This window comes from Phasianus colchicus, chromosome 17, assembly GCF_987193195.1.
Source record: "Phasianus colchicus chromosome 17, bPhaCol1.hap1.1, whole genome shotgun sequence".
In the NCBI taxonomy this organism is placed as follows: Eukaryota; Metazoa; Chordata; class Aves; order Galliformes; family Phasianidae; genus Phasianus; species Phasianus colchicus.
Window position 1 is genome coordinate 3481943 of NC_143452.1, and position 26379 is coordinate 3508321.

Below are 26379 nucleotides of genomic sequence, written 5' to 3' on the forward strand. Positions count from 1 at the left end.
AAAAAATGTGAGTTCTTGCAAATGAAAGAATGGAACTTTAATAACCATTACGAGGTACATTTTTATTTTTTTTTCCTTTTTTTTTTTCTTGTGCATGCTGCCTGGAAACGGTTTTGCTTGTTCTTAGCAGTGCTGGGTAGGCAACAGGCGACCACACGAAACCCACCCGGCCTCCTGAGCACAGGTGATTATCAGCTCAGGACCAGGAAGACTGCCGCCACTTCCAGAAGTCTGAGCAGCTTCATGACTTCTCTTTTTGTGTTTTGTTTGCGTGGGAAAATGCTTTTATGGCTGTTCAAACTGCAACGTAGAGGGGACTTTGACGTAGCAATTGGTTTGCGCTGATGTAAAATATACTCCTTAGCAGAGGGAGTCTGGAGACCTAAGGAGCACTCAAATCTTCATGTGAGCCTCTGAGCGTGACTGAAGAGGCCTGTGGATTCCTTGCTGGCCCTCTGCAGAGGCTGAGCATCTCCCTGGCCATGCATGGAGATGGTCCTGTATTTTCACATTACATGAGCTACTGCATTTTTCTGGGGTTGGTGATTGCACTTCAGCTCAAACAGCTGAGTGGTACTGTTAAAGATGTGATGACAGGAAAATGAAGACTTGATTCTGTAAGTCTTTTTTGCACAAAGTTCTGCAGGAATCAGAGACCTTGCAGAATAAAATGGTGTAAAGCTCCTTTACAGGTCATTAATGGAGGAGCTCAGAGCTTCTCAAGTGTTTTGCAGTTTGAACATGAAAGCCTTTGTGTTGTAAACTCGCATAGTACTGGAACTGGCACCTCTGCATCGCTCCAGAAGATTTCAATCTAGAAGAGAAATGCATCATCTCGTGGAAATAGTTTCCACTGCTTTAATTTGATGTACACAGGATGACCTACTGGGACATTACAGAGTGGTGTGTGATTAATGCAAAGGGGTGGGAAGAGGGGTTGGGTTTTCAGTTTTGGAGTGGGTTACATTTTGTAGGAACGCACATCTTCTCATACTACATGATTATATAGATAAGACTTTTCTTACTCAGCAATTATGTAGTTACATGTAAGGACAGCTGTGGTGATACTGAACAGAAAAGTACTGAGATTTCTCTGCAGTTCAAATGCTTTTAAGATTGAAAAAAATCATCCTGCTTTTTGCAGACGATTAACGCTGGAAAGGGGAACTGCCTTGAAGATGAATGCATGATAATATAGAGACCACAAAAATGGATCTGGGTCTGAAAGGGGACCAATGAAATTATACATGCAAAAGAAACAGGAAAGTTTAGGAGGAAAAAAGTTCTTACCATAAACAGTTTTGCTGCAGCTGAAAGCTCTTCCTTTAATAGCTTTTGTTCCCTCAAATTCATATAAGACGGTTCAATTTTTGTCTGAAATATATTCTAGTTTCGTAGACAGGTAATGTATTTTTTAAACAGATTAAATCCCACTTCAAATCTGTTTGTTATTGCATTTTGTCTTTTGATACACTGGAATATTACTCCTTTGACAGGTTTATTCTGTTTTGTGCTATTTATTTCAGAAGGTTGCATCACATTTTTAAGTTAGAAGCATGAACATGCTTTTTTTTTCTTTCTCTTGAAGAAGTCTCAGCCTTCAAAAAGTTTTTATTTTAGCACAAATTTATGTACCGCTCTAATTAATTGTTAATAACAGCTGACACACTCGTATTGCTCTTACTGAAAAACACTCCTGGCTGGGAAGACAAATCAAAGCTTCCTAGCATTTGGATGCATGTTGAACTAGTGAGCTGCTCTATCTTCTTTCAGTTTGGTGTCAAGACTGATTTAAAGGGGTTTAAGGTGTCCTGAGGGCATCCTTACCCCAGGTTGCTAATGAAGCTGCTCTGAGTTAGGAAAGACCCTTGAGAGGGATGAGGCCAGAGGTAATCAGGGCCTGGTAGCCTAAGCCTGGAGGCTGTAGTGTGTGCAGAGCACCAAAGGTCTGACATAGCTTTCTCCATGAGCCCATACTGAGAACCAGGCAGGGTTACCAAGGCAGGACCTGCTCAGTTGCTTCCAAGAACTGGACGTGTAAGAAATAGTATGAGAGTATGAGACACAAGAGAGGTAGGCATGGAACACACCACTTCTTAATAGAAGAATAGAAATAGAGGGGGGAAAAAAGAACCCACCTTCCTTCAAGACACGGCTGAAAGTGCTGCTTCAACTCAGCAAAGTGCAGGAAGCTTCCCAAGATCTCATGCAGCCCACATAGAGCACGTATATGCAGACGGACTCCCTCATGCATTGACTACATGGATCCCTTTTTACTGTAAAGCAGTGAGCTTCCTCCTCAGCTTGCAGGTGAGGTCTTAGCCATAGGTTAAGGTCATGCCACAGGGGTGCTTAGACCATCCTTGTCAGCCAGGCTCAGGGGTGGCCTGGTTTCACACTTTGTTATATCCACACCTCTGGACTTTGCTTGCTGCTTTTGTAATTTCTGCAGCTGCTCTGGCTGTGGGGTTTTAATGATAACCACGAGGAGAGCAGAGTAACGGGCACTGGCTGGTGAGAAGGTTAATTAGTTGTTATTCAGAGTGTGAGCTCTGTTCTACATCCATGCCATCATCCTGCACTGAAATGCTTTTGGCTGCATCAGTCAAAAGATTGATCCCGCTCTGCATACCTGAGACCACACAAAAATTAAGTCGCATCTGTAAATTTGGACTTTGAGAAATTTTGCTCTTTTTTTCTTTTTTCTTTTTTTTTTTTAATAATTGAAAGCCAGTTTTTAAATAGCTCTGCGTAAGTGGAGAGTTGAAATGGAAATGTGCTTTCACCTTCTGAACCATCACATCGCTCGTAGACATCGCAACGGCTGCTCTTTATCCGAGCTCTTCTTTCAAGTAAATGTAATAACCTTCCTCATTCCTGGGGCCGTCTATCTGCTGTTAGCACAAATTAAGTGCTTCTGCTCCAAAGAGAGAGGAAGAAAAACAGGAGGAGAGAAGAAAAGCCTTTGTGGTGGATTTACCTGGAATCTCCGGAATCAATTATTCTCTTACTGCTATTTTTTAATTCTCATTCAGTTCAGTAACACTAATCTTGATTCCTTGCTGTTTACCCTCATCCTCCTGCTGATTCAACCTGTATGCCTGATAATCTCTTATATAAATTCTGCTCAGTTTCTCTGTCCTGGACTGCTTTGCTTTGCTGCTCTCTCCACTTAGAATATGGTTGAAAGCTTTTGGCTTTCGTCATTCTTTTCACTCTTTTTGAGCCTTTTTAAAGAAATGAGAATGTCTCATTGTGCTCTGAAGCCAGAGCAAGTAATCCTGTGCTGTTTGCAGACCTCAGTAACTGGGGGTGGAAAATTGGCACAGCGATGTGATGCGTAGTGAGAGTGGTGGTGGTGGTGCTCCTTTCTGCTGAAATGCAACAACCAAAGGCAAAGCCAAGGTGAAGTGCTGTTGTTAGAGGCCTGCCCTTGTGTCTGGTTATCTAAGATTGAGTTTCAGAGGTGTAGATATAATCTGAAAATACAGGGGAAAATGATTCTAGATGCAAAGTTACTTTGAATATTTTAAGGTTACTTGCGAAGGAGGTGCTGTAAAAAGAAAGGGAAAAAAATAGGAAATATTGTTTACTAGTGAAAGGAGAATAATTGTCTTTTGAAATCAGCCTGCAGGTCTGTTACATTCAGCACTCTGCCTAGCCATTATATGCTGCAAAGAAATTACTCTGATTAATTGAGCAGCTTCTTTGAACTCCTAATGACTTTTAACCCATTATTTTTCCTTAATTTTTCTGGGTTAATTGTTACTTTGAGGTAGTTTTTCTGATTAGTTTTTGTTTCAAGAGTGACTTTCTCCCATAGGAGTAATTATTTGGTGTTACAATTTTAAGACCAAACCTAGTCTTCACCAGGAGTAACTGTCCATCCCTGAGACTGGCACTGCCCGTTTTTAGGTGCACCAGTCCCTGAATTGCCAGGTGTATGATTGCCATCTTCCACTCCGATGCCACCTCTGTTTCTCCCTTCCCCCTTTTTGTGAGAGGTGCTGTGTTCTGATGGCTGTTGGTCTCAAAATGGCAGTGCTCAGCTCTGCTGTATGATACCCGAGGCACCCCTTTAAGTCTTTCCAGATCTGTAAAGGTGATAGCATCGTTTATTACTTACCTTGCATGAGCATTTGGAGGATTTAAAGGAGGAACGAATATCAGTCTAGAAATGTCTAATGCTACGAATGAATACTGGCTGGTAAGTGGAAGGTTTTTCACTTTCCCAGTATTTTGAGGAAGGCTTTGTTTCCTCTTCAAGAACTTGAATTCTGGCTGTTGGAATCACTTGCAAGCCACCTCCCAACTCAGAGCAGCTAAATGTCAGCTCTCCTCATGGGCAGAAATTCTTTCAGCTGAAGAAATCACCTGGCAGATCTAACTCTGGGATACCTCCCTGCTGGCAGGCCTCTGCTGGGATTCACATGGAATTTCAAAATTCCTGTCCTAAAGTTATCACTCAGAGCAGTGCCAGCTTTAACCAGGGTCTCAAGCAGCGGGGATGTCCGAAGGCTGTGAAAACCCAAGGATCTGGTGCAGCACCAAACCATTTTGTCAGTTATCAGATACTGCAGCAGTCCGGGATTTAGGTGCCTGCACCCACAACAGGATGGCTGGGGTAGATGTCAGGTGCTTGTGAGCAAATCACTGAAGCCATCGCTTCTTGCTGAGCCATAAACCCAAGTCCTCCTGCCTGGTGAGGTGAGTGGCTGCGAAGAACACGTTTGCTCTGATCTCTGCAGTGACACGGGAACAGCATCTCCCAAGAGCACATAGCTTGGGCCGTGTCCTGTCTGCACAGTGCCACATCTCAGTCTGGGAATTGTGAAAAGCTGGAACAACAAAGCAGATTAGGTCAGTGGGGAAGTACTGCGGCCTTCAAACAGATATGAACATGTAATGGAGTGCTGGGTGAATGACAGTGCCTGTGGAAGTCAGATCTGTGCCCTGGCTGTGCTTCTAGTGCATTTTGTACAGTACATAAATGTACAAAACGTGCATAAACATGTATCCCTGAAAGCTGTAACTTGTCTAGTAGATAAAACACAGACAGGGAGTCAAGGGAGCTGTGGTATTCCCTTCTTGGGATCTGTTGTCTGTCGTTTACCTTCCCTATTAAGAAAGTAAGCTTAAGGCAGGAAATTGTACTACTCGTGTTAGTGCACTGTAATGGAGTCCTGCCTTCATGGGGTCTCTGGGTGCCACTGAAATACACACAGCAATAACAGCAGTGACCTGTGCTGCACCCTGCTGTACCAGCATCCAGGCTGCAGTTACGAGGAACAATTTATCCTAGGAAATGTGGTGGAAGTCACTGCTAGAAACTGGTTAGAGTAGTTTTGTTTTTCCCTTTTGATGTAAACAGAATATAAACATTGTTTTTCAGAAGAAAAAAATGTCTTTAAAGATATTCTTATGAAATGAAACAGCCAGTTTTTATGGGCTTCTGTGCTCAGATTTCAGGTCCACATGTGTGACAGAGAGAAGCAGAACTGAATTCTAAACTCTTTCTGTCAGGAGCAGCAGAAGTCTTCTTCTGCAACTGCACAACAGCCCATGGACCTCCTGCCCCCATCACAGACGTTCTCCTTGCCTCCAAATGGTGACAGTGCAGCCATGGAAGGTTTAGGCATCTACAGGAAAATTACAATGGAGTGGCAAGAAAACAGTGCACTTCCGTAGGATTGCTTCATTGCAAAGATTTAAGAATGTGAGGCTCAGGAAATTACTGGCACTGTCATATTATCAATTCCTCGGTGCTATCAGCTAAGACAACTTCCAAATGGTTGGACTAGTAGCCTAAAGGAATCGTTGGCCTTTGCCAAGATAGATAGGAAGAGTTGCACAGAAGATCCGAGTGAATCAGTCACTACAGCGTGTAGGTGTCAGGATGGATAATGAGGCTTTAGTCTCTTTCTAGAGCTGCACTAGTCTACAATGGGAAGAGAAATATCAAATAAAAATACACTCCGCACACATTGCCTGTAGTAATAAGCAACAGCCTGGCAGAATCAAACCAATCCAGAGAATCAGAGGATGGAGCTGACAGCACATTCTGATATTTTTTTTAACGTGGCTCACAATTGGTGAGGGCACTCAGATGGAACAAAAATGGGTGGGTCTGACTGCACCATTCGTGGCTGAAAGCGATTCTCCAACACCTATCATTTAGGGTCATAGGAGTAACTGCAACACAAGTGAAGGGTAATTTGGAATGCTACTTATTTGCACATCAAACAAACAGAGTTTCAGCCATTTTCAAGGTAAAATTGTACCTTTATCATTTATTTTGTTATACAATAGTGTCAGGATTGCCTGTGCAATGACATGCAGCTCGCTTCTTGGACAGATTTGTTCTAGGAGATGTTGTCAAACAATGATGGTAATATGCAGCTGATATGCTATTTTATTTCCGTGCTCAGGAGTCCCTTCAGTGTATTTTAGATGTGTACACAGAAGTTACTGCTGAGCTCTTAAGTGAATGGGAAAATTGGTGGACGCAGCAGAGCGGTGCAATTGTCAGGGACAGAAAGCTGAAAATTACATGTGTGCCTCAAACAGCAAAGAACGTTCTTGCTTGGTAAATATTGGATTTTCCTGTGGCAAACTAGATTAACAGCTTAGCTTTAGGAAAGCTGAAATCATACCTTTATCACTGCATGCGGTGAGTTTTCTTGTTTTGCATTTATTGTGTCATTGTTCTGTGTTTACCCTTCAAGATAAGACGAGAGGAGCATATCGTACTTTATTCAAGATCTGATCCTTGTCCCAGGAGGTCCATTGGCTTAGGCCTTACTCGGAACATACTCAAAAGCCTGTATTGCATGGCGTGATGGTGGTCACCTCTGGGACTCATCTTTCAGACCTCACACATACTAACAAGTGGCAAAGGGGCAGAAGAGCAACACAGTGAGGCTTTCTACTGTCTCACCAATATATGGGCTCACTTGAATATCCCTGCCACGAGCAGCTGCTGCGTGAGCAGAAGTGGTTCAGCTTTTCCAGGTCAGCAATAGAGTTGTGAATAGAGCAGAGCATTACTGTCTTCTCATGACAGCACTGCTTTCACCTCTTATTGCCTGTTCCGTGTCTGATCTGCAGGGGAAGACCTGGCTGATGCCAGCAGCAAAGGTGAAGCCCAAGATAAAATTGTGATCTCAAGTAACACGAATTCATTTAACTCCACCAAATGCAGATGTGTTATTCTTAGCAGTAGTTACATAGATTAAGAATAGGCTGATTTAGTCTTCAGATTACCCACAACTCAAATCTTGCAAGGCTTTCAAAATTGAGCTCTGTGCTTTAAATGTTATTTAGAAAAAATTATGTGCAGCATGTGACAACATTGGCAAGGCTAAGGTATATAATGCACACAACGTTATTGCAGGGCTAAGGACTCTTGAAGTCAGATTATAACAAATAAGTAAAAGAAATGCTTTGTGAGAAATGTTTGTAAATGTCGTTTTTAGGTATGTAGGATGTGCTGTTTAAAGAAGTTTCCTTTCCTGAACCACAGAAGAACTCGTGCATGGAATACATGAGGCGATGTGCAGGGGGTTCTGTGGGTTGGGCTGATGCTTGTTAATTGTGTAACTGTCATTGTGTGTTCACTCGAGCCAGGCCTTCCAAATAGTGAGAAATACAAATTTGTTCTGGTTTAAGAAAAAAAAAGTTTCTGCAAGTGGTATTATGGGATATAAAACTGCAAATTTCTACATCCACCATTTGGATGAGCAAGGCTTGCACCTTCACTTAAGCTGCTTGGGATGAAAATTGTAACTGCTGTTAATCCTTCTGCTTCTGGGTGTATGCTGAATGCATCACAACATTAAATTCCTGAATACAGCAAAATATTGCAAAATATTAGTTGCCTTACCCTGGGATTTTACAGCCTACTACTGCCCTAAAATTTCTGGCATTGGACATTCTAAAAGGCAGGATGTAAATGAGATGGCCTGCTGCAATATAATTGCAAATACGTTTTTAGGCTTTCAAATGAATATGAAAACTGGATAGTTGCAAGATTTTTCTACAAGTTCTCTCTTTATCTTCTCCCTCCTTTCCCTCTATCTCTCAAGGAGCTTCCACCCAGAATTCCAATGCAGTGGAGCCAGAAAAACAAGTTGACAGCACAGTGAAAATGGCTGGAGTTATAGCTGGGCTTCTGATGTTTGTTATTATTCTCTTAGGAGCAATGCTTACCATCAAGAGAAGGTAAGTTTCTGCTTTGCTTACATCTTGGACCTCCTGGCTAGAATGCTGCTATTTCAATAAACCCCTAAATTTGGCAGACATAAATCATTCCATCTGTGTTACTGGGGGCAGCAGTGAATATAGATTTATATAATACTGCTTAGAAGTTGTGGTCACAGAAGAGATGGTTGTTCTGCCGGATCAACTCTCTGGTTGTTACTCCAGAGAGTTAATGATCTAAGAGAAAGAACACAAGATGAAAATGTTGCGGAGGGTTAGTATTCTTTGCAAGAATTAGATTTAGTTTGTAGGGGGATAAAACTTAAAAAAAAACAAAATATGTCTGATAATGACATTTGTTCAAAGAGTTCATTTTATGTGATTTCCTGTGGACCATTTGTGCTTCTACTTTGAAGAAGGCCATTGTAGCTGCTACTGTTTGAAGAGCTTCTCATTTTCAGTGTAATACACTGATTCAGCAAACCACTTAGAGATGTTCATAAGGAGAGGATGTGTTTTGTATGTGTTTTTACCAGTCACGTTTTTAAAGAGAGCTCTTCTTTTCATCGCTAATTTGATTCCAAATGAAATGTGAGCAAGCCAGCCTGGCAGCCCCTTGTCTAGGGAGCATGCAGTGGGACTTGTGAGAACCATGAAGATTCTCCTTGGCCTGCTGTAAGGAGTAAGACTTGGCAAAGTGAAACTGTTCCTTGGAGATCTCTTTGTCTCTATGACAGTTGCATGCTTCAATCACACAAAAATAGGAGGAGCAATTAAACCTAGGTATGATCTTCTCTGTAATAATGCAGAGTGCACGTGCACTGACTTTGTGCTGCAGATGTGGAGCGGAGGGCTGGGTTTGCAAAGGGACTCAGGAGGTTGGAGAAATGGGCTATGGGAACTTTGTGAAGTCTAGCAAAGTCCTGCACTGTGGGATGGAGTAACCCTACCCAAGCTACAGGTCTGCAGAAAGGAGGCTGGAGGTCTTGGAGGAGGAATGGGACACAAGTGAGCAGTGTGCACTTGGAGGCAGCTCTGTATAACCTGGGCAGTGCAAGCATCAGAGTAGCCAAGAGGTTGAGGCACGTGTTTATTCCCTTGCTTGTCACTGTTGAGGTTGCTGTGGGAATGCAGTCTCCAGTTTTTGCAGAATCTCAGCACAGTAACAGCACTGACACACAGAACAGCCTAGAGGAGGGTTGTCAAAAGGGATTGGAAATTGGAAAATCTTTTTTCTTTTAGAAATTCAAAAATTTGCCTTGGATGAAGCCCTGAGGGACTCTCTGTAGGTGGAACTGGTTTTTGCTGGAGGTTCAGCTCAATGACTTTGCAGTAGCTTTCCCAAATCATGTGATCTATGTACTGAGTGCTGTGAATTCCTTTTGACTCGGATGAAGGTTGACAGTGTAAATTCTGAGTCCATTTTTTGGTGTGTGTAAACGCATCAAACTTTGTGGACAAATGTGCATGCGTTTTGCACTCATGCCTACTGCACTTATGTTCATTGTGAAGCCCAAATGGTACAGCTGTCTCCGATTCCAGCATCCCTGCAGCTTCTCTGGTTATAAAGAGAAAAAAAATCAAATGCTTTCAGTTAAACAAACAAACAAACAGAAAAAGAACTTCAAGAACTGACCTGCATTTCTGGTCTGTTTAATGTCCAGCTGTCATCCATTCCTGCTGCCTTTCTAAATGCTCTTTAAGAAAAGCTGTACAGCCTGAAAGGTGAAACTTAGGAGGAAACCCACCGTGACATATGGAATAGTGCCACCTCTGAACATCCTGGTGTGTTCCACAACCTATTAGGAGTTGATAACATCTTTTGTTTCTGCCCCACAGTGTGTTATTATTGTAAATTGTGTGCATTGCTGGGCGGAAAAGACAGGATTTTTCATGATGACCAGGAATTCATTACCTGAGGACTGTCTTTGCTGTGGTGCAGTCTGCCAGCAGCTCAGTAAGAGGGGTGAAAGTACCCTTATGAGCCTTATGCTTCCCTGTTCTGAAAGCAGACAGGCAGTCAGCAGGCAGCATCTCTTTGCCAGCTCGCTGTTGCTTGCTGACTTACCCACTGGAATATGCACTATAATAAGAAATAATCAGGCTCATCGACTTTAAAACCTTTTCCCTTTTAGAAGCTGTCACAGTGCATGGAAAGGTTCTGGAGGTGTGTGCTCTTCAGGTCTGTGCAGCTGATAGACCTGCTGCTTGTGTCAGCCCTGCTGTCCCTGGGGCAGCACCACTCACATCACACCGAGGTGTGGGGCTGAGCATGAACATGAACTCCTCAAAGATGAGCTGAAGGCTGTTAGGCTCATTTTGTTTGTAAACCATTGTGGACTGGGAGCAGATTTTATAAAGGGAAAGGCTGCTTTGGACCACAGGTTAATCTGAAGTTCTGGAGCAGCAGAGCTGAAAGCTTGTCTGAGAGAGCAGCTGAACAGCAACTGTGTTTTCTTTGGTTTTTACAAAGGGAAATGTTAGTAACTTAAGCTCTGGAGTTTGGTTTTTGCATTAACCTTACTTTCGAAGAGATCCCCCGTTCAGTTCATGGAGGCTAATGCCTCTGTGTGCGAGACAGTTGTCTTGCAAGGCAACAATGCAGAAAAATAATTAATTACATTTAGGGCATTTTCTTCAAATGGAGCTGGCAAATATCACAGTGATGTTTGTTCGTGGAGCAGGACTTCATAGTTCATTGATATCAGACACAGGCATGGATTTCTTGACTGAAGCCATGCAGTACAGAGCACTGGAAGGAGAGGGGCTAAGAGGGGAGGAAGCACTAAGAGCAGGAAACTGGTTGGGCATTAGGAATAGACAGATCATCTGTGTTAAATATCTGTTTGTGTATGTGAGGTTCTCTTATAAATATGACTGTCCTACAGCATTTAAAATCAAAATGACATTTTCTTGCTTTTGGGGACCTACTGGCTACATCAATTATGTTTTTGCAGCACCAATATCATAATTTTTAAATTGAAATTCGTTTTAGCTTGTTAATTTACAGCATGTGAGCTGGTGGTTACTTGCCTGCATATATTGCTTTCTTTCATGAACAGCTAGATATAGAATACCTTGAAGTACCTAATTTTTGTTGTATGAAGATATTACTAATAATATAAAGAGTTCATTCATTTGCACTTCATATAGATTAAACATATTTGTGGAGGAGAGAATCTAGGACCGGTTAATAAACACATACTGAAACTAGAAAACCAAGGCATTTGCACAGCCTATTTCTGGAGGAAATACCCTTTGACTTTGCACCCCAGAAGGATTAGGTCCTGGTCAATTCTGATTTCATCTGGACAGCTTTAACTCCTCTGTAATCGTGACTTGCATTTCCCTGGAGTAAAGAATGTGACTTCTCAGGCTTGTGCATCTGAGCAGACAAAGCCTCTACTGAACCCTTTAAGTATAAGACTGAATAAATTGGATCAGACAGCCTGTCACGGGTGCACTGTAAATAAGTTCTTTAAAGTGCTGTTGGTAGCAAAAAAGGAGATTTGGGGCTATGTAGGGTCTAGGACTACTAGTTCCTTCTAGGAAACTCCAGCGCTTTATTCTGGATTAGGATTTAGGTTGTTATCTTAAGCTAATAAAATAAAACTCAACAGTGTCTTGAGCAGAATGTACCCAAGCTGTAGGATAGAATCAGTATAGGGGTATTTGAATGCTCAGGGACCCCAGTACCTTTTGATTCCTTACTGAAGATAGATAATAGGCAGAATCTTCAGGTTGTGTTCTACCTTCTAGGATTAAGTCATGTTTTTAGTGATCCATAATTCAGATCAATTTTTACAGTTAGTCTGAACATAGTCCTTAGGAAGTCCTTATTTTTGGTTGCCTATTGTGGGTGGATTGAAGCCAAAATGGTATGTGCAGTCCCAAAGTTTTCTTTGCCTTCCTCTGTTTCTTGTCTTTAAGGAATAAATCTCTTCGGGCTTTCCTCTGCAGCTTGAGGGATGCACAGCTTTTGAATGAGGACTCAGCCTCGAGTGATCACACATATCCAAGGCTGTGGCAGGAGAAAAGCAGAAAGTACAGCAAGATGTTCAGCAGGGAGATTCCAGTTGGCAGTGCTGCACGGAGCCTGGCCCTGGTGCAGCAGAAGAGTTTAATTAAAGAATATGTTAGGACATGTAGGGGGTTCAGCTGTGTGGGCTTTCGTTTTCCACATCCTGGTGGCTTTCCCTTTGTTTGGAGGTTCAGAAGAGCTCAAGCTTTCGCAGCATAGCTCAAAGGAATCACAGCACCGCAACCGATGCACTGCTATCGCTCATAGGTTTCTGAGTTTCAGGGGACTCTGGCATTATGTTATAAATGTGTGATTTGGACTCAGTCATTCAGATAACTTGGAGTCTATCAGGAATCTGAATTTCAGGTTTATAGTAAGGGCCAACACCACACAACTTATCATTTTGGAGTAATCCTTTCCTACATCTGTAGTCGGCTGTCTTTGCTCATGGGGCAACAGATTGTAAATGTGTGAGGAAATGGGGCAGGTTGTATTTTTTAATAAGAGAAGGAATGCCAGTTGTGCAAACAGTGATATGTTCAGGAAGTGAATAGCAAAGAGAGTGGTCATGGGCAGAGAACACCCTGCTGAGTCTGGTTTCTGTGTGTACCTAGGGAATTTTAATCAGCACAAACATAAAAGCGAACACTTGAATCCTGCATCTCTACCTGTCTTGAATTCATAGTATCTTCAAGGATGGCACTTTTAAGTTGTATAAAGGGTTGCATTATGTGTTTCATTGTTTTTCCTTCTCTTGACCATGATAGCCACTTCTGATGCTGCCTCGTGCCTTGCTGTTAATCTGTACTAGCATACAACACACCTGTTGTGCAGCAGCATTTTCTAAGTTCTTCTCCAGTTTTAAAAGGGGTGACATCACCTCTTCAGTCAAGACTGATTGCCAGGACTCATTTTGTCTTGCTGTAGCAAAACGTTCTTTGTAGAAAAACGAACAGAAGAAGCTTAATCACACTGACGCTAATACATCCCCCCAGTGATCATCTATAAATATGTAGTGATGCTTGAATTGTTAATGAACTATTTGCATTTTAGAGTTTGATGAAGCTTGATTTGTCATTGCACAATTTGTTCATTGTCTAAATATTCTGAAATTGAGATGTTTTTGCACTGCCACTTTCCTACTTGTTGTCATTCATATTGATAGCTCTTACATAATCCTTCCCATTCCTAAAATCTCCGAGCACTTCACAGGCAAAAGTAAGTATCATTGTCCATGCTGCTGACATGGTCAAGCTGATGGAGAAATCAGTGAAGGGATTTGTTCATGGCGATGCAAGTCAGTAGCAGAAGTGAAAACACACCTGTGTGTTCTATCTCCAGCTCAGCATCCATTCCCTGTGAACATGCAGCTCCTGACAACAATGCTGGGGGAAAGTAGCTCAGTACCTGTGGTAGCACAAATACTTTGTATTTCCAAAAATAGCATCGAGTTCATATAAATCTAATTATGTGTTTTTCTTTCTTTTTCTCCATTTGGATATTTTGTTCGTCGGGCTGGCTGTCCATATTTAGAAGAAATGCATACTCCTACTCCTATTACTTGTAAGTACCTGGCAGGGGATGGTGCTTCTTGAGCACACTTACTGTGGTAATTCTGTGCTTTGTTGTATTCTTTTCTTTTACCGCTTCTTTTTTTTTTTTTTTTTTTTTTTTAACCATTGTGTTCAATCACGTCTTTCCAGTAGATTGTGTTTTATTTTTTCTTTCACATTTATATATTTTCCCTGTTTCACCATTTCAGCTGTAACTGTGCCTGCAAACACGTGAATGTCCATAGATCTGTCCGTTATGATTTACAGTTCTTTAAATGTTAATGGATAAATACAGAACAACTGCACTTTTTTTTAAATTGTCCACCATACTCAGCCAGACTGCCAGGAAATTCACACCCCGAAGTCGTTGCTGGGAATTTCTCAAGCTTGCTTTAAGTTTTAAAAATGTAAGGTTTCTGGCAATGAGGACTTGAGATTGCCTCCACAAATATCCCTGTCTGTGGAGCTGGCAGGATCTGAGTGTCATTTCAGACCAGTGGATGATGAAAGACTTCAGATTTTCAGATCTAAATCACCTATCCCAACCTAATGACAACGCTGCATAATTAGGGCAGTTAAGGCTCTTGAAAATGCTTTGCACACCAGAACTTTCTGGGGCCATCTGTTGTCTAAAGATGGAGGGGGCTGGAAAGTAATCAGGGCTGAGCTGGATCTGCAATGATAACACGTGTCTGAGGATCAGGAGCAGGTGAGGACTGGATCAGTGTTCTGAAGAAGGGAGTTTTGAAGTACAGAGACTGGATGCCTTTGCTGTCACCAGAGAGTTGGGGAGTTGGAGAAGACAACTTTTACTACCAAGAGAAACAAGTCTCCTCTCCACCTCTCACAACCAGCAGCCGTATTGCCCTCACAACCAGCAGCCTGCCTGACTTTTAGGACTCTGACATACACAAAATAGCTGAAAGGGCCACATCTGCTTTGCTAGTTTCTCCTAGCCTGCCACCCTTTTCCTTCACCTGTTCCTACTGTTCATCTCTGTGTTATGACTTTGTCCCGTGGACACATCTGAAAGATGTTCAGTGAGTCAGTGAAATGAATGTGTTTAAACTTCATTTTAGTGAAGTTGACTAATTTTGCATGGTAGTTTGAGTTACATCCTAAGACCAGGGCAAAGGATTTAAGAGTAGGATCCCTGTTCAGCTGTGGAGTAATTTTGCTTCTTGATGACCTGTCAGAAAATAATTAGTATTTTCCAATAATAATTCATGGCTTGCTATGTTTGCAAGAAACCAAAAGATGCCCTGTTGAGACTTGACTTAACCAGGTAAATAATTGTAAATGGAAGATAACTCTTTTCTCTAGGCTCCACACTAGTTAACCGCAAATAGAATTTGACCATTAATAGAAAGATTTCAAGAAAAGCTTAGTTTAAAGTCAGGGACAGTTTTAGCATGTAGTTGCATTGATTGCTACAACCTTTCCTCTTCAGTGCATTTTCCCTGAACATCGGGAAAATTTCATTTTCACTGCTTTGCATTGTTACATTGCCTGAAAAATGCAGTCCCTGTTTTACCCATACGATTTCATCTTCTTCCTGCAGGCAGTATGTGGTCAAAATGTTCTCTACTTTTATTGTATTTTGTGATTTATGCATTTAAAAGCGTAAGTCAACTTCTCAGCCCTATATGACCCATTTTTGCAGCTGCACCACAGTGTTGTTTTAAGTAGTCAGCTGAGGATTATTCTGTACGGAGAAAATAAGGGTATTGTTAAGCAGTCTCTTTGCTGTCTTTCAGTGGCTTCTGTGAATCAATATACTAGTACTTTTCTTCTTGGGGAACGGGAGAGTGACTTGAGAAAAGTGAAGAGACAAAACTGTGCAGGTCACCAAAGCCTGAGGTTGCAGTGAACTTCAGCAGTAGCAAAAGCAAGTGGAGATGGGTTGCAGAGATGTAATAAAGCAGTTGTGCACCATGCAGTATCTCACAGTAGAGGAGAGCCTGAGGTGTCACCAGGCAAGCTTTTGTGTTTGTAGCAACTCCCTGTAGCACCGAATGGGGATTTGAAGTCAGGATGCAGAAATCATAGAACTCTAATGCACCCTAAACAGAGAGCTTGTTCTTAGTGCTTATGCTGTCTTAGGTACCACATCAAGCATGAGCTCTGTTAGCTGGAACATCTCAGTGGTAAGGTAACCCTCAAATAGTCCTTGCACAATTAGCACCTCCAGCAGCTTTGTGCGTGGCAGCATTTGGTTCCAGATTGACAGGTGGCTTCAATCTGGCAAAACCAAGCTCTTTATTGGTCTCCTGAGCAGCTGTTTGGGTGTGAAGGACCTTCCAATAGGTGTGGGAAGAGAGCAGGATGATCCATCAAGGAGCACATTATGAAGCTTTATTGAGTTTCACGTTTCCAATGTCACTTGAAATAGGTGTTCTATTATGATTGCAGGTGAAAATCTTAAATCGCTAAGGATTGTGTAATTGTTAGCCAAAACCAATAGAAATTACTACAGCCTCTTATGAACAGAAAGGTTTGATTTCAGTTTATTTGACGTGTTGTGAAAATAAGAGCAGGGATATGTATACATATAGATTTTAAAAATAAAATTGGTTTCTATGCTACGACGTTGTATGAATGTTTTAGTCCTGAAGCAAAAATTGAATTGAGTTAACAGTATTGAAAAACATGTTCTCAAATAGATCTACTGGCACACCTTTAAATACAACCGCGTAGATACGCCGTTCTATTTTTAGTTTCAGTTTCTGGGCTTCAAAGCTGTGCTTCCTGGACTAATTCTCATCTGCTTTCAGATAATTCCTTTCAACTTTTTGTCATCTGCTGTACAGGCATTTCTTCTTCTTAGGGACCAAAATCTTCCAACTCGACTCTTATTCTGAATGGGGTATATCTGATAAAGACGCTGAGATTTATATCATGAGTAACTGATTCTTGCAGACGTTGGCCATAAGGGCTGTGGTAGATTCTAGGCTGAGTTCTGCCCGATTAGCTGTGAGGTTTTTGTATGGAAACACTCCATTTATAAGCTTCCTGCAATGCGTGGGAACAGGTATTATACAGGTATTATTGTGGTTGAAAGAGAAGGCCATGAAAATCTTTAAAACACCTGCAGTGGGAGATACAAACCCAGCAAGGCCCTAATCCTCACCTGTCGTGCAGGATGACAACATTTTGTGTGCTCCTCCTTAGGAGTCAGCTGCAGAGAAAGGTCCTTGGACAGAACCTGCTGTACCAGTGGTACAAGTCCTCCTGGTTTGTGATGGGTGAGAAGGATGCAGAATTGTGAGTTCTGCCCCAGATGTGCCCACTGCAGCCCTGTCACTGTGATGAGGCACAGGCCCTTCTGGAGAAGCGCTCTGAAATGCTCTGTGTTTACATCAGTAAGAGCGTCGCCTAAGTTTTCTGTAGAATTGCCAGCTCTGACACATTGCATGCAAGTTTAATGCACTGTAAGATCCGATGTGCTGTGTAAGATAACAACCCATCCAGCTCTGAAAGTTTTTGTTTCTTTGCTTAGACGAAGCTGTAAAACATGGGTGGCATTACAGCTGCTTTAAAGGGGATTTTGCATTCAGTGACAGACACCTCTTTTCTCACAGTGCTTTCCCCTGCAGTGAGCCTTCTTGAGGCTTTGCTATTGGTGGAAGTGTTTTACCTTCTATGGGTTTTTGTTTTTGCTTTTCAAATTGCTTTTTGTTTGGTTGGAGTTTGTTTGCTGTTGTTGTTTTTCCCTTCTGCTACGCTCAGTAATGGTTGCAGGCTGGGATTTAATCAAGAATGCTGTTAGACCAGAAAAGTGTTTCTGGAAATGCAGAGATTCATATACATGTTACCTGCCCTGCTGATGTTATTTAAAAGAAGAGAGTGCTCAGTGGCCAGAGCTTTACTTCCCTTTGCCCTCGATCCAGCAAGAGTAGTGAGGGCCCTGCTGCACTGCATGGAACCCCTTCAGCTCCCATTGTGATTGAAAGCAAACTTTAATTGCAGTGGTATCAGCTTGGAGCTTCTCTTCATAGAAGAGATTCCATCCCAATTGTAAAGCTGAACGTATACATGCATTTTTCTGAACTAACAGAATTTGTGCTGAATTTATTTCCACCACATGTGGGACATTTGAAAGGAAATAAAATAACTTTATTTATGAGCATACTTCTGCATAAATAATACCTACATGCCTATATTTCATATATTTCCAGTGGGATCTGCCTGCACAGCTCAGCTTGCCAAATCAGAATGTTCGGAAGAAACTGTTTTTCTCATTAGATACTGGAAGAGCAGTCATATAAATCAGTGGCTATGCCAGTTTAATTAAAGCAAATTTAAAGAGAAAATTGAGAAAGTATGTGAGAGCTTGTTTAGAACATGTCTGTTAGGTGAGTTCAAAGCCATAGAATATATCGGACAGTTTGGACCAATAGATAGTATGACTGCATGGCTCTTATGTGCACCTACCTAGTCCAAAATTGATATTGTTGTGACCACAGGTACTCCACAAAAACTGATTTGCTCAAGTAAAGTTTAGAGAGTGTATCCCTGCATGTTTCCTGATGCTGAGTTTGTATATGCGGGAGTAAAAAACATTCAGAGCATCCTTTGCCCTGTGCCTGCATTACAGCACTTTCTTCACGCTGGGCACTGCTTGTTCTGTGAGCTGCAGTGGTGCAGCTGGGCCCTTGCTCATCACACAGCCTTTTCTTTGAGGAATTCTCTTCTGCTTCAGCAATAAACCTTCCCTGAGTTTGGCTTCACTGGCCCTGCTGTCCCCGCTAGCCAGTAAGTGTAGGGGTTGCCCTTGGAGAGGCTGTGAGAACCAGTGAGCTACACTTAGAGCAGGACCTGCAACTCAGCTCTGGTAGGGGATGCTCATTTAGGGATGGAGATGGCAGTGCAGAGTGCTGGGCTGGGAAGGAGGAGGCACCTGCCAGGCTGCAAAAGGCTGCACTGCTTTATCTCCATCAGCCTGTGGGGCTGCAACCTCAGGGGAGATCTCCCAGCACATCTAAGTGATGTGTTCAGGTTTTCCTGAGTCTCAGATGAACTGCCTTTCCTGTCATTGATCCCCATTACTTTTTTTCCCAGTGCTGTAGACCAGGAGAAGAGTTTCCTTGTGGTATCATCTCCTGAGTTTGAAGATGTCAGCTCTTTGTTTTTGCTCTGGGTGAAAGAGCCATACTTCTTTTGGCCTTTTCTTGTAGGTGGTGTTTTCCAGATTTACCTTCCTTGTTCTGTTTTGTTGTATGTCCCTTTGGTACACATCCTTTTGAAGTGCAGAACTGGATGCTGTACTGCAGCGGAGCCTTTATCACCACTCAGAGCAAAAGGATTACCTGTGTCCTGCAGACTGCAGAGCCATCTATAATCCCCACCTTCTTTTTGCACAAAGATGGGGCTTCTCCTTCAAGTTGAGCTTATGACCTACTACAAATCTAGGGAGAAAAGATCCTTTTCCATAGATCTGCTGGCTCACCAGCGCTCCTGGTAGGGTGTTGGCATGGTTGATATCTGCCTCAATTTGTGCAGATTTCACGTTAAATAACGTGTGTACTCCTAGCAGGCTGCTGCACACAAATACCTACTAGGAATTGTGTTTTGTAGCTTTCTTAAATTGCTTATTGGAAATGAGGGCAATATGCAATTTTTGTCTGTAGGAGGAAATTTCATGTTTAAGTTACATGATCTATACCTAATGTCTAAATTACCTGTGCATGCAAATCCGCACTATAGTATATATAATCCATCCTTGTGAAACATCTAAAATTAAATCTGTCAACGTACGTGTACAAGAGCTTTTTAGGAGTGGCAGTTACAGATTTAACATTCATGCATGTAAAATTGACATAAAAATTTAAATAAGAGCTGCTTTTAAAAATATAATCCTTGAAGTTTACCCAAGCCTTTGCAAAACTGGAATCTGATCCTATGAATACTTTGAGCTGAAAATATTCCTTGAGGTTTCTGATTAGCGCTCATGGTAGTGGATGCTTTTGACTTGATACTAAATTTGTATTCCTGGATTGTTAAACTGGAAGTCCCTCAATTTTAATTTAGCGTTTCAGCATTTTATGTTCTCTGATGAGCAGAAGTTTCAAAAATAGCTAAACCAAATCTCCGTTGTATTTTTTTGTCTGAATTTGCACTTAGTTCAGGTTCACTGCTAACAGCTCTTGTCCTTGCTTTAGTTGGGCTAGCTTCAACTGCCTGATTATGCAGCTGGTTTCATTCTTTTTGTTCTGCTTTGAGCATCTATCTGTCTCATCACTCCTGTGTGTGTATTGTGCCCATAAACGTCATCTCTTCATTTATGAATCCTCTTGAACTGAAAAGGGCAACCCAGTAAACCCCATCCATGGATTCTCGTTTTCTTCCTGGCACTTTCTCCTTACACTTAAATGTAAAACAGCCACTAATATCGCCCCATTCACATTTTGACATTTCCATCTCTTCACCCTGTGTTGATTTTATCAGACTCTTCTTCCAAGTATCTGCCCAGTCCTTTATTTCTTCCCCTTTTCAACTGCATAATGCATGAGAACAGAAAGTGTCTCCTCTGTGCCTGGTGACAGCCCGTGCTGGTTGCACACTGGAGGCAGCCTGCAGCCGGCCCGTGATTGACACTAATGCACTGATAGCAGTTTCCTTGGGATGCTGGCATTGTGCTGTTTGGGGGAAGCTGGTCAGTACGGAGAACAGGAGCCGTGTCACTGATGCTGCCTGTCAGTGATTCACAGTGATCTCTTCAAGTGCCCTATTTTTAGAAACAGCGTTTTCAGATAAACGTTTTTCCGATTCCAGAGGCATTTTGACATGCTGACAAATAAACCTTTACCTTGCCGGGGGTTTAAGTTGCATCCCTAACATTCTAGAAAGTGCTAGTCATTTGATTTTATAATCCTTTCTATGAATTATAAAGATGGCGAGGACCAAATAGGCTTAGTCCTGTGCTGCCACTCTATCCAGACACGTAACTGAGTCAGAAAAGGCACATTTAGAAACCAGGAGCCCCTTGATGTGTCTGGCAAGCTTAGCTCTGAAATCCTCAAAAGAGATCTGTCTTCCTTTTCCCTCTAAATTTAGATGAAGAATTTTTACATCCTTGGAGGAGAGAGGGAGGAAGGTGGGGACGGATAACACCGCGCTGAAAGCCGATCGTAGCGCTGTCGGATGCCCAACACTTTTCTGTGTGGCTTCTCCCGCGCGCTCCCCCTGCGCTTGCAGCAGCCTCCGCTGGTGAGCAGCCTGCGCAGGAGGCTGCCGCCCGCGGGTCCTAGGTCAAGAACCTTAAACTCATCTCACCTTTTCTTTTTAGGCATTCAAGCCAATGTTTTAGGGGCCTCTCTGTCTTCTACAGGACCAGGTAGAATTGCTTTGCCATAGGGCTTTTGTAAGCAGGCCTTTGGGGACTCACGGGTTTGGGTTTGGGGTGATTTTGTCCCTGTGCAGAACGTTCAGAAGTGGTATTGCTTGCCTACTGATAGAGAAAGGAGCTTGCCAGCTCTTTGTGGCTTGCTGGCATTTCTGAAAGGAAACCGAGCAATGGGACTTAGGGGTAATAATGGCCACAAATATTTTAATCTGGATTTAATAAGGAAGTCACCCTTTTTGACTCGCTATTTTTAAACATCAGTAGTGGTAGTGTGTAATGGCTCACCCCAGCAGTCCAGAGTGCTTGTTATTAAGGACTTGTGCATTTTGGATTAGTGCTTCCCACTGAGAAATTTTAATTCCTGTTGCCAAAGAATTCACATAGCCGTGTATGATTAGCAAATCTAAAGGATTAAAATAACCGCATAGCAGGGTTAATACGCTCCCAAACTATTGTTGTTACCTCAGGGACAACAGCACAAAACAAGGGGGCTCGTGGTTAATAAATCTGGCTGTGTTAGCATCGCTGTGTGCTGGAAGCAAAGCTTTTAACATCATTAAATGCCAGCTTTTTGCTTCAGCGTTCAAGGCCGGTTCCTCTGTTTGCATCTTTATCTACAGAAGTGGATATCATGGAGATTTTGTGAGATCTAAGTATGCACTCTATAATTATGTCTCCAATTGGAATGGCTGTGGGCTGGAATTGAAAGCACGAACAGCACAAGACTGAACTGACTAAGCAGATGAGAGAGATGCATTTGTTCACAAGTTTCCAGCAGACATTGGACATTTCTCCACAATTTTTTGCTCTCCTGGTCTGGATTCAGCAGCTTGCCTTAAGATAGCCGCTCCTCACTGAGATGAGCAGAAGGCTTCAGTTCTCTTTGAGCCTTCCATGCCAATGGATGTGGCTGGCCCAGCTGCCCCACTGCAGGAGGGCTGGGGCTCAGCTGTGTGCCGGGACCTGCCTGTAAATGCCACTGACAAGCGCTGTGAATAAATAAAGCCTGTTGCAAGCAATATCCTTTTAAGAGCCTAATGAAGTTTAAAAGATGGGGAGTACTTACCATAAGCATGTCATTTCAGTGAAGAAAAACCTCTTTGCAAAATGATTTAGTTGTTAGGATTTTTTTTTTTCTTTCGTTTAAGAGGAAGAAGAGAAAACCGAAGCTCCTACTTACAGTAATCTGTTTTTCTCCCTTTTATTTTGTTTTATTTTCTTATCTGCGGAAGCCGTGTAAGCAAAGTTCCTTGCTAGTGCCGGGGATTTGTGTGCTATTTTTTCAAGGTGCGGGTTGTAGAATGTCACACATTCATTTTTAAACACTTTTGCACTCTGGTATGAACGAAGCACAGGGCAGTCAAATGTCAGTGGAAGCTTAGCAGCTCACTTTTCTGCTTCTCTCCACTTCCTTATTAGCTGTGTTTGCAAAAGAGGAGCCTCTTAAGTTCTTGGCTTTGTTACTCTTTTTGGAGCTGGCAGTGTTTCTACTTTGAGGTCTCCTCAAAGACCCAAATTCCCAGAAATGGGACATGTCTGGACACAGTCATTTTTAAAATTACTGCAGCCTAAGTTAAATTACTGCCCCACTCTTCCCTGAGCGCCGATCCTCAGAGCAGTTTGTCAAATTCTAGCAGAGGCTGCCATCCTCCCTGCCCTGCTTGGGCCTCCTGCCCAGCTGCCCATTGGCACAGCCTCAGGTCACAATGCTCCCTGAAGCCTCCGTAAACAGCCCCAGGTACAGGCGGCCCTATGGGATGGATGTGGAGATCCCACGTACCTCCAGTGAGCCTTTCCCATTGCTGCCCATGCCTGGTGCCCTCTGCTCTTCCTGGAGCAGAAGTCACCTGCTCTAAGGGCTTTCCTCATTCCCTCTTCTTTGGTGACGTAGTGCTCCTACTGCTGGGGTGATGTGGGTTTGTGCACGATGAGTTACTGGGAGGGACGGCCAGACTCACGAGGCTGGCATCACTGCATTTATTTGACTCCATAACAATATATTAAAAAGCTGTGGGGTTTTCTCTCTTGAAGTTCCATGTGCCCTGCATGTCTCTTAAGTGTGATAATTGTGATTTTTGAGATATTTTCTCATCGTTTTGTTTCTAATGAGGGAAAACTGACCTCGATTTCTCCCCTCTTCAAAATACCCTAAAGGAAGCTAGCCAAGAAGCAGAAGGAGACTCAGACCAGCACACAGAGAGAGATGGGTCCCGTGGCCACTTCAGACAAGGCCTCTACCAAACTCAGCGCTGTTCACAATGAAGAAGCTTTCTCTTCCAGCTGCCAAGATGTTAATGGATTCAGTAAGTTTAACTTGCTTGCAATGGATATGTCCCCTTTGGAGAGCTCTGGGTTCTTGAAAGGACCTATTCCTATGGGCACAACAGTGAGAAGCTGGGAGTGGCAGTGAGAGGGTTCGTTGCAAAAGCTTGCTAGAAATCAGTTGATGAAATGCTTCTAATACTGCCCTTATTTTACCTCTCAGCTGGGTGGGGAGCATTCCTTCTCACTCTAAATCTACCAAGAAATAATTTATAAAGTGTTTCAATAATTGCATCAGACATTCAAGCACACGTTCATTTGTTCTTCCGAAACAGTTTTTCCTTTGTGAGTTGATGAGTAAAATCACTTAGCTGACGTTTAGGATGGAAATGTCGTTTTCTGTATGGGATTTTTATGAAAGAAAACAGTCTCATGGTTAGAAATGAAAAGACATCATTTCTTCTTTTGTCTGTGTCCTCAGTTTATTCTTCACTCAACTTACGTAAAACTAATAGTAGTTAATAATTGTAAACCACTCAGACCTCTGTAGCTGGAAGACTCTGGGCAAAGCAGCACTAAGTTACCCTTTAGCCTCATAGATCCAGGTTGAATGCATGGTGGACTGCATGGTGGATTTGTAAACCTTTTCGTAATAAATAAATTTTAACTTAGACACTATGGGAATGTCACTTCTTCTTTTGATGCTTACCCTATAGTTTGAAGAAGGTTCAGTTCTGAAAGCAAAATGCGTACTTAAAATTCTTGTTATTTTTTAACATCTTTAGTGAAGTGTTTTTCCCCTAATTACTAACAAGGAATTGCCTATGATTTTAAAAAAAAAAGTTTCTTATCACTGAAACCTTTCTTTGTAACCTCAGATTGATCGCTACAGGCTGAGTGAATTTCTCTTTTCCCTCTGTCTATAGGTCATGTCAAATTCCATCTGCATGCATTGCTACTGTCACTCTATGTAACATACCTGTGAGATGGATAAGTAGGTGTTTGGGACCGTCAAGGCTAGCAGTGAACACTTCTCTCTGATATTAAATTGAATTGACTTAAGATCTGATTTTCTCAGGTGCTGAGTAGCTGCGCCTCCTAAAGAAGACAGCATGAGTTGTCAGTGCCTCGTATCTTTGAAAGACAGGATAGCAGAGGGCAGCATTGTAACAGGCAGCCTAGAAACAGCAAAGGTAGTTTGTTTGAAATGTATGAGGAAAACAAAGTTTTTCACTTTGCTTTGGAATCTGGATTTTTAAAACTTGGTTTTGTTGTTGTTGTTTTTTTTTTTTTTCCAACCAGAAAGTAAGAGAAGAGCCTGTAATGTGACCTCATTTCTTTCCTTGATATTTTGAGAGACTAATTAAAACAGCTGAGTCATTTGCTTGAAATAGCAACTATAGGAAATGTTATATCTAATTTTGTAAGAGAAGCATACCTTCAGGTTTTCTTTTTTGTTCTTATAAATCAGTAAGTCCTTTGCTTGTCTGACATCATTGCAGATTTTATCACCACCTCCCTCTGTAGCACTGCCTGATTCATGGGCTGATTCTTTTTTTTTTTTTTTTTTTCCCCTCTTTATATCCATGAGCAATAATCACTGGTAAGCCTTCATGATTTCTCCACATTTTTTTTTTTTCTGCCAAGTCCAGGATGCTGAGGTGTTGGAGGTAAGTTCTCTCCTGTGCAAAAATGTGTGCACGTGCTGATGCCAGAATTTTATGGGTTTGCAGCTGATCATATAGTCAGGAAAAAAAAAAGAAAAAAGAGTAAAAGCCTTTCTTTTAAAAAAATTACTTTAATGGAGTTTAATACTTAAAGGTTTTTATATGGGCCCGCTCCTACTTTTGAATAACATAATAGGATTACTTTGTAACTCTCCTGCTAACTAATACAGTTTTATGGGGGCTATTCATCTATTCATGCTAGCTTTTGAAATCAGCTCTGTCTCTTAAGCAAGAGTAAAATTCCGTCTTAAATGTTCCTTTTACCTCACAACAGAAAATAGTGCTCATCAATATCTCATGATAGGTGCTCATCCTCTCCTTCTTGACCTCAGTTATGAGACTATGAGGAGTCTGAGTTAGCTGTAGGGGAAATACCCCTGCCCTCTACTGTTAAAATGCTTGTTCCTTCACCGACTGCTACCTCATTGCTTCGGAGGGAATGTCTTTGGAAATGTTCAATATCAGCTCTTGCAAATGGTGCAGTCCATAAATTCATGCCCCATTGGCCATGGGCAGATTGCTTGATAGACATGTTTGTTGTAATTATGTCTGGAACATCTCTAGCCTCTGGTTACAGGCTGGGTGGAAAATGGATTGTGAGCAGCCATGAGGACTTGGGGGTGTTGGTTGATGGGAGACTCAACATGGGCCAACAGTGTGCATTTGCAGCCAGAGGACGAAATGTACTGCATCTACATGGGGTGGGGGAGCAGCAGGGTGATGGAGGGGTTTGTGCCCCTCTACTCTGCACTTGTGAGGCCCCAACTGCTCTATTGCATCCAGGCCTGGGATCCCCAGCACAAGAAGGGTGTGGAGATGTTGGAGCTGGTCTAGAGAAAGCCATGAAGATGTTCAGAGAGCTGGAGCAGCTCTCCTATGAAGACATGCTGAGGGATCTGGGGTTGTTCACACTGGAGAAGAGGGGGCTCTGGGGAGACCTCAGTGCGGCCTTCCAGTGCCTAAAGGGGCCCTATAGGAAAGCTGTACTCTGTCAGACAGTGTGGTGATACGACATGGAGCTGTGGCTTTAAACTGAGAGAAGGGAAATTTAGTGTAGATGTCAGGAGGAAATTATTTATTCAGAGGGTGGTGTCCCCTTAGCTCCCCAAAAAGGTGTGGGTGCCCCATCCCCAGAGGGGACCAAGGCCTGGTTGGATGGGCGCTGGGCACCCTGAGCTGGGGGGGGGGCAGCCAGCCCACAGCAGGGAAGGGCTGGGGGGCTGTAAGGCCCCTTCCAGCCAAAACCATTCTGTAATTCTGTGATGCTATGCT

At 42.5% G+C, this 26379-nt stretch overlaps 1 protein-coding gene across 12 annotated transcripts in view; it reads left to right on the forward strand.

The window, feature by feature from the left end:
* PTPRT (protein tyrosine phosphatase receptor type T) overlaps positions 1 to 26379 on the forward strand; it is a 432503-nt gene that overhangs the window by 353798 nt on the left and 52326 nt on the right. For 5 of the 12 annotated variants that reach the window (XM_090152290.1, XM_090152287.1, XM_090152291.1 and 2 more), the window contains exons 14-18: positions 128 to 184; positions 8085 to 8220; positions 13754 to 13783; positions 21062 to 21109; positions 23273 to 23421. In XM_090152290.1, coding sequence (XP_090008416.1) covers positions 128 to 184; positions 8085 to 8220; positions 13754 to 13783; positions 21062 to 21109; positions 23273 to 23421 — 420 coding nt within the window. The remainder of the gene's footprint in view (positions 1 to 127; positions 185 to 8084; positions 8221 to 13753; positions 13784 to 21061; positions 21110 to 23272; positions 23422 to 26379) is intronic. The other 7 variants (XM_090152295.1, XM_090152296.1, XM_090152289.1 and 4 more) reach the window with 6 other exon arrangements.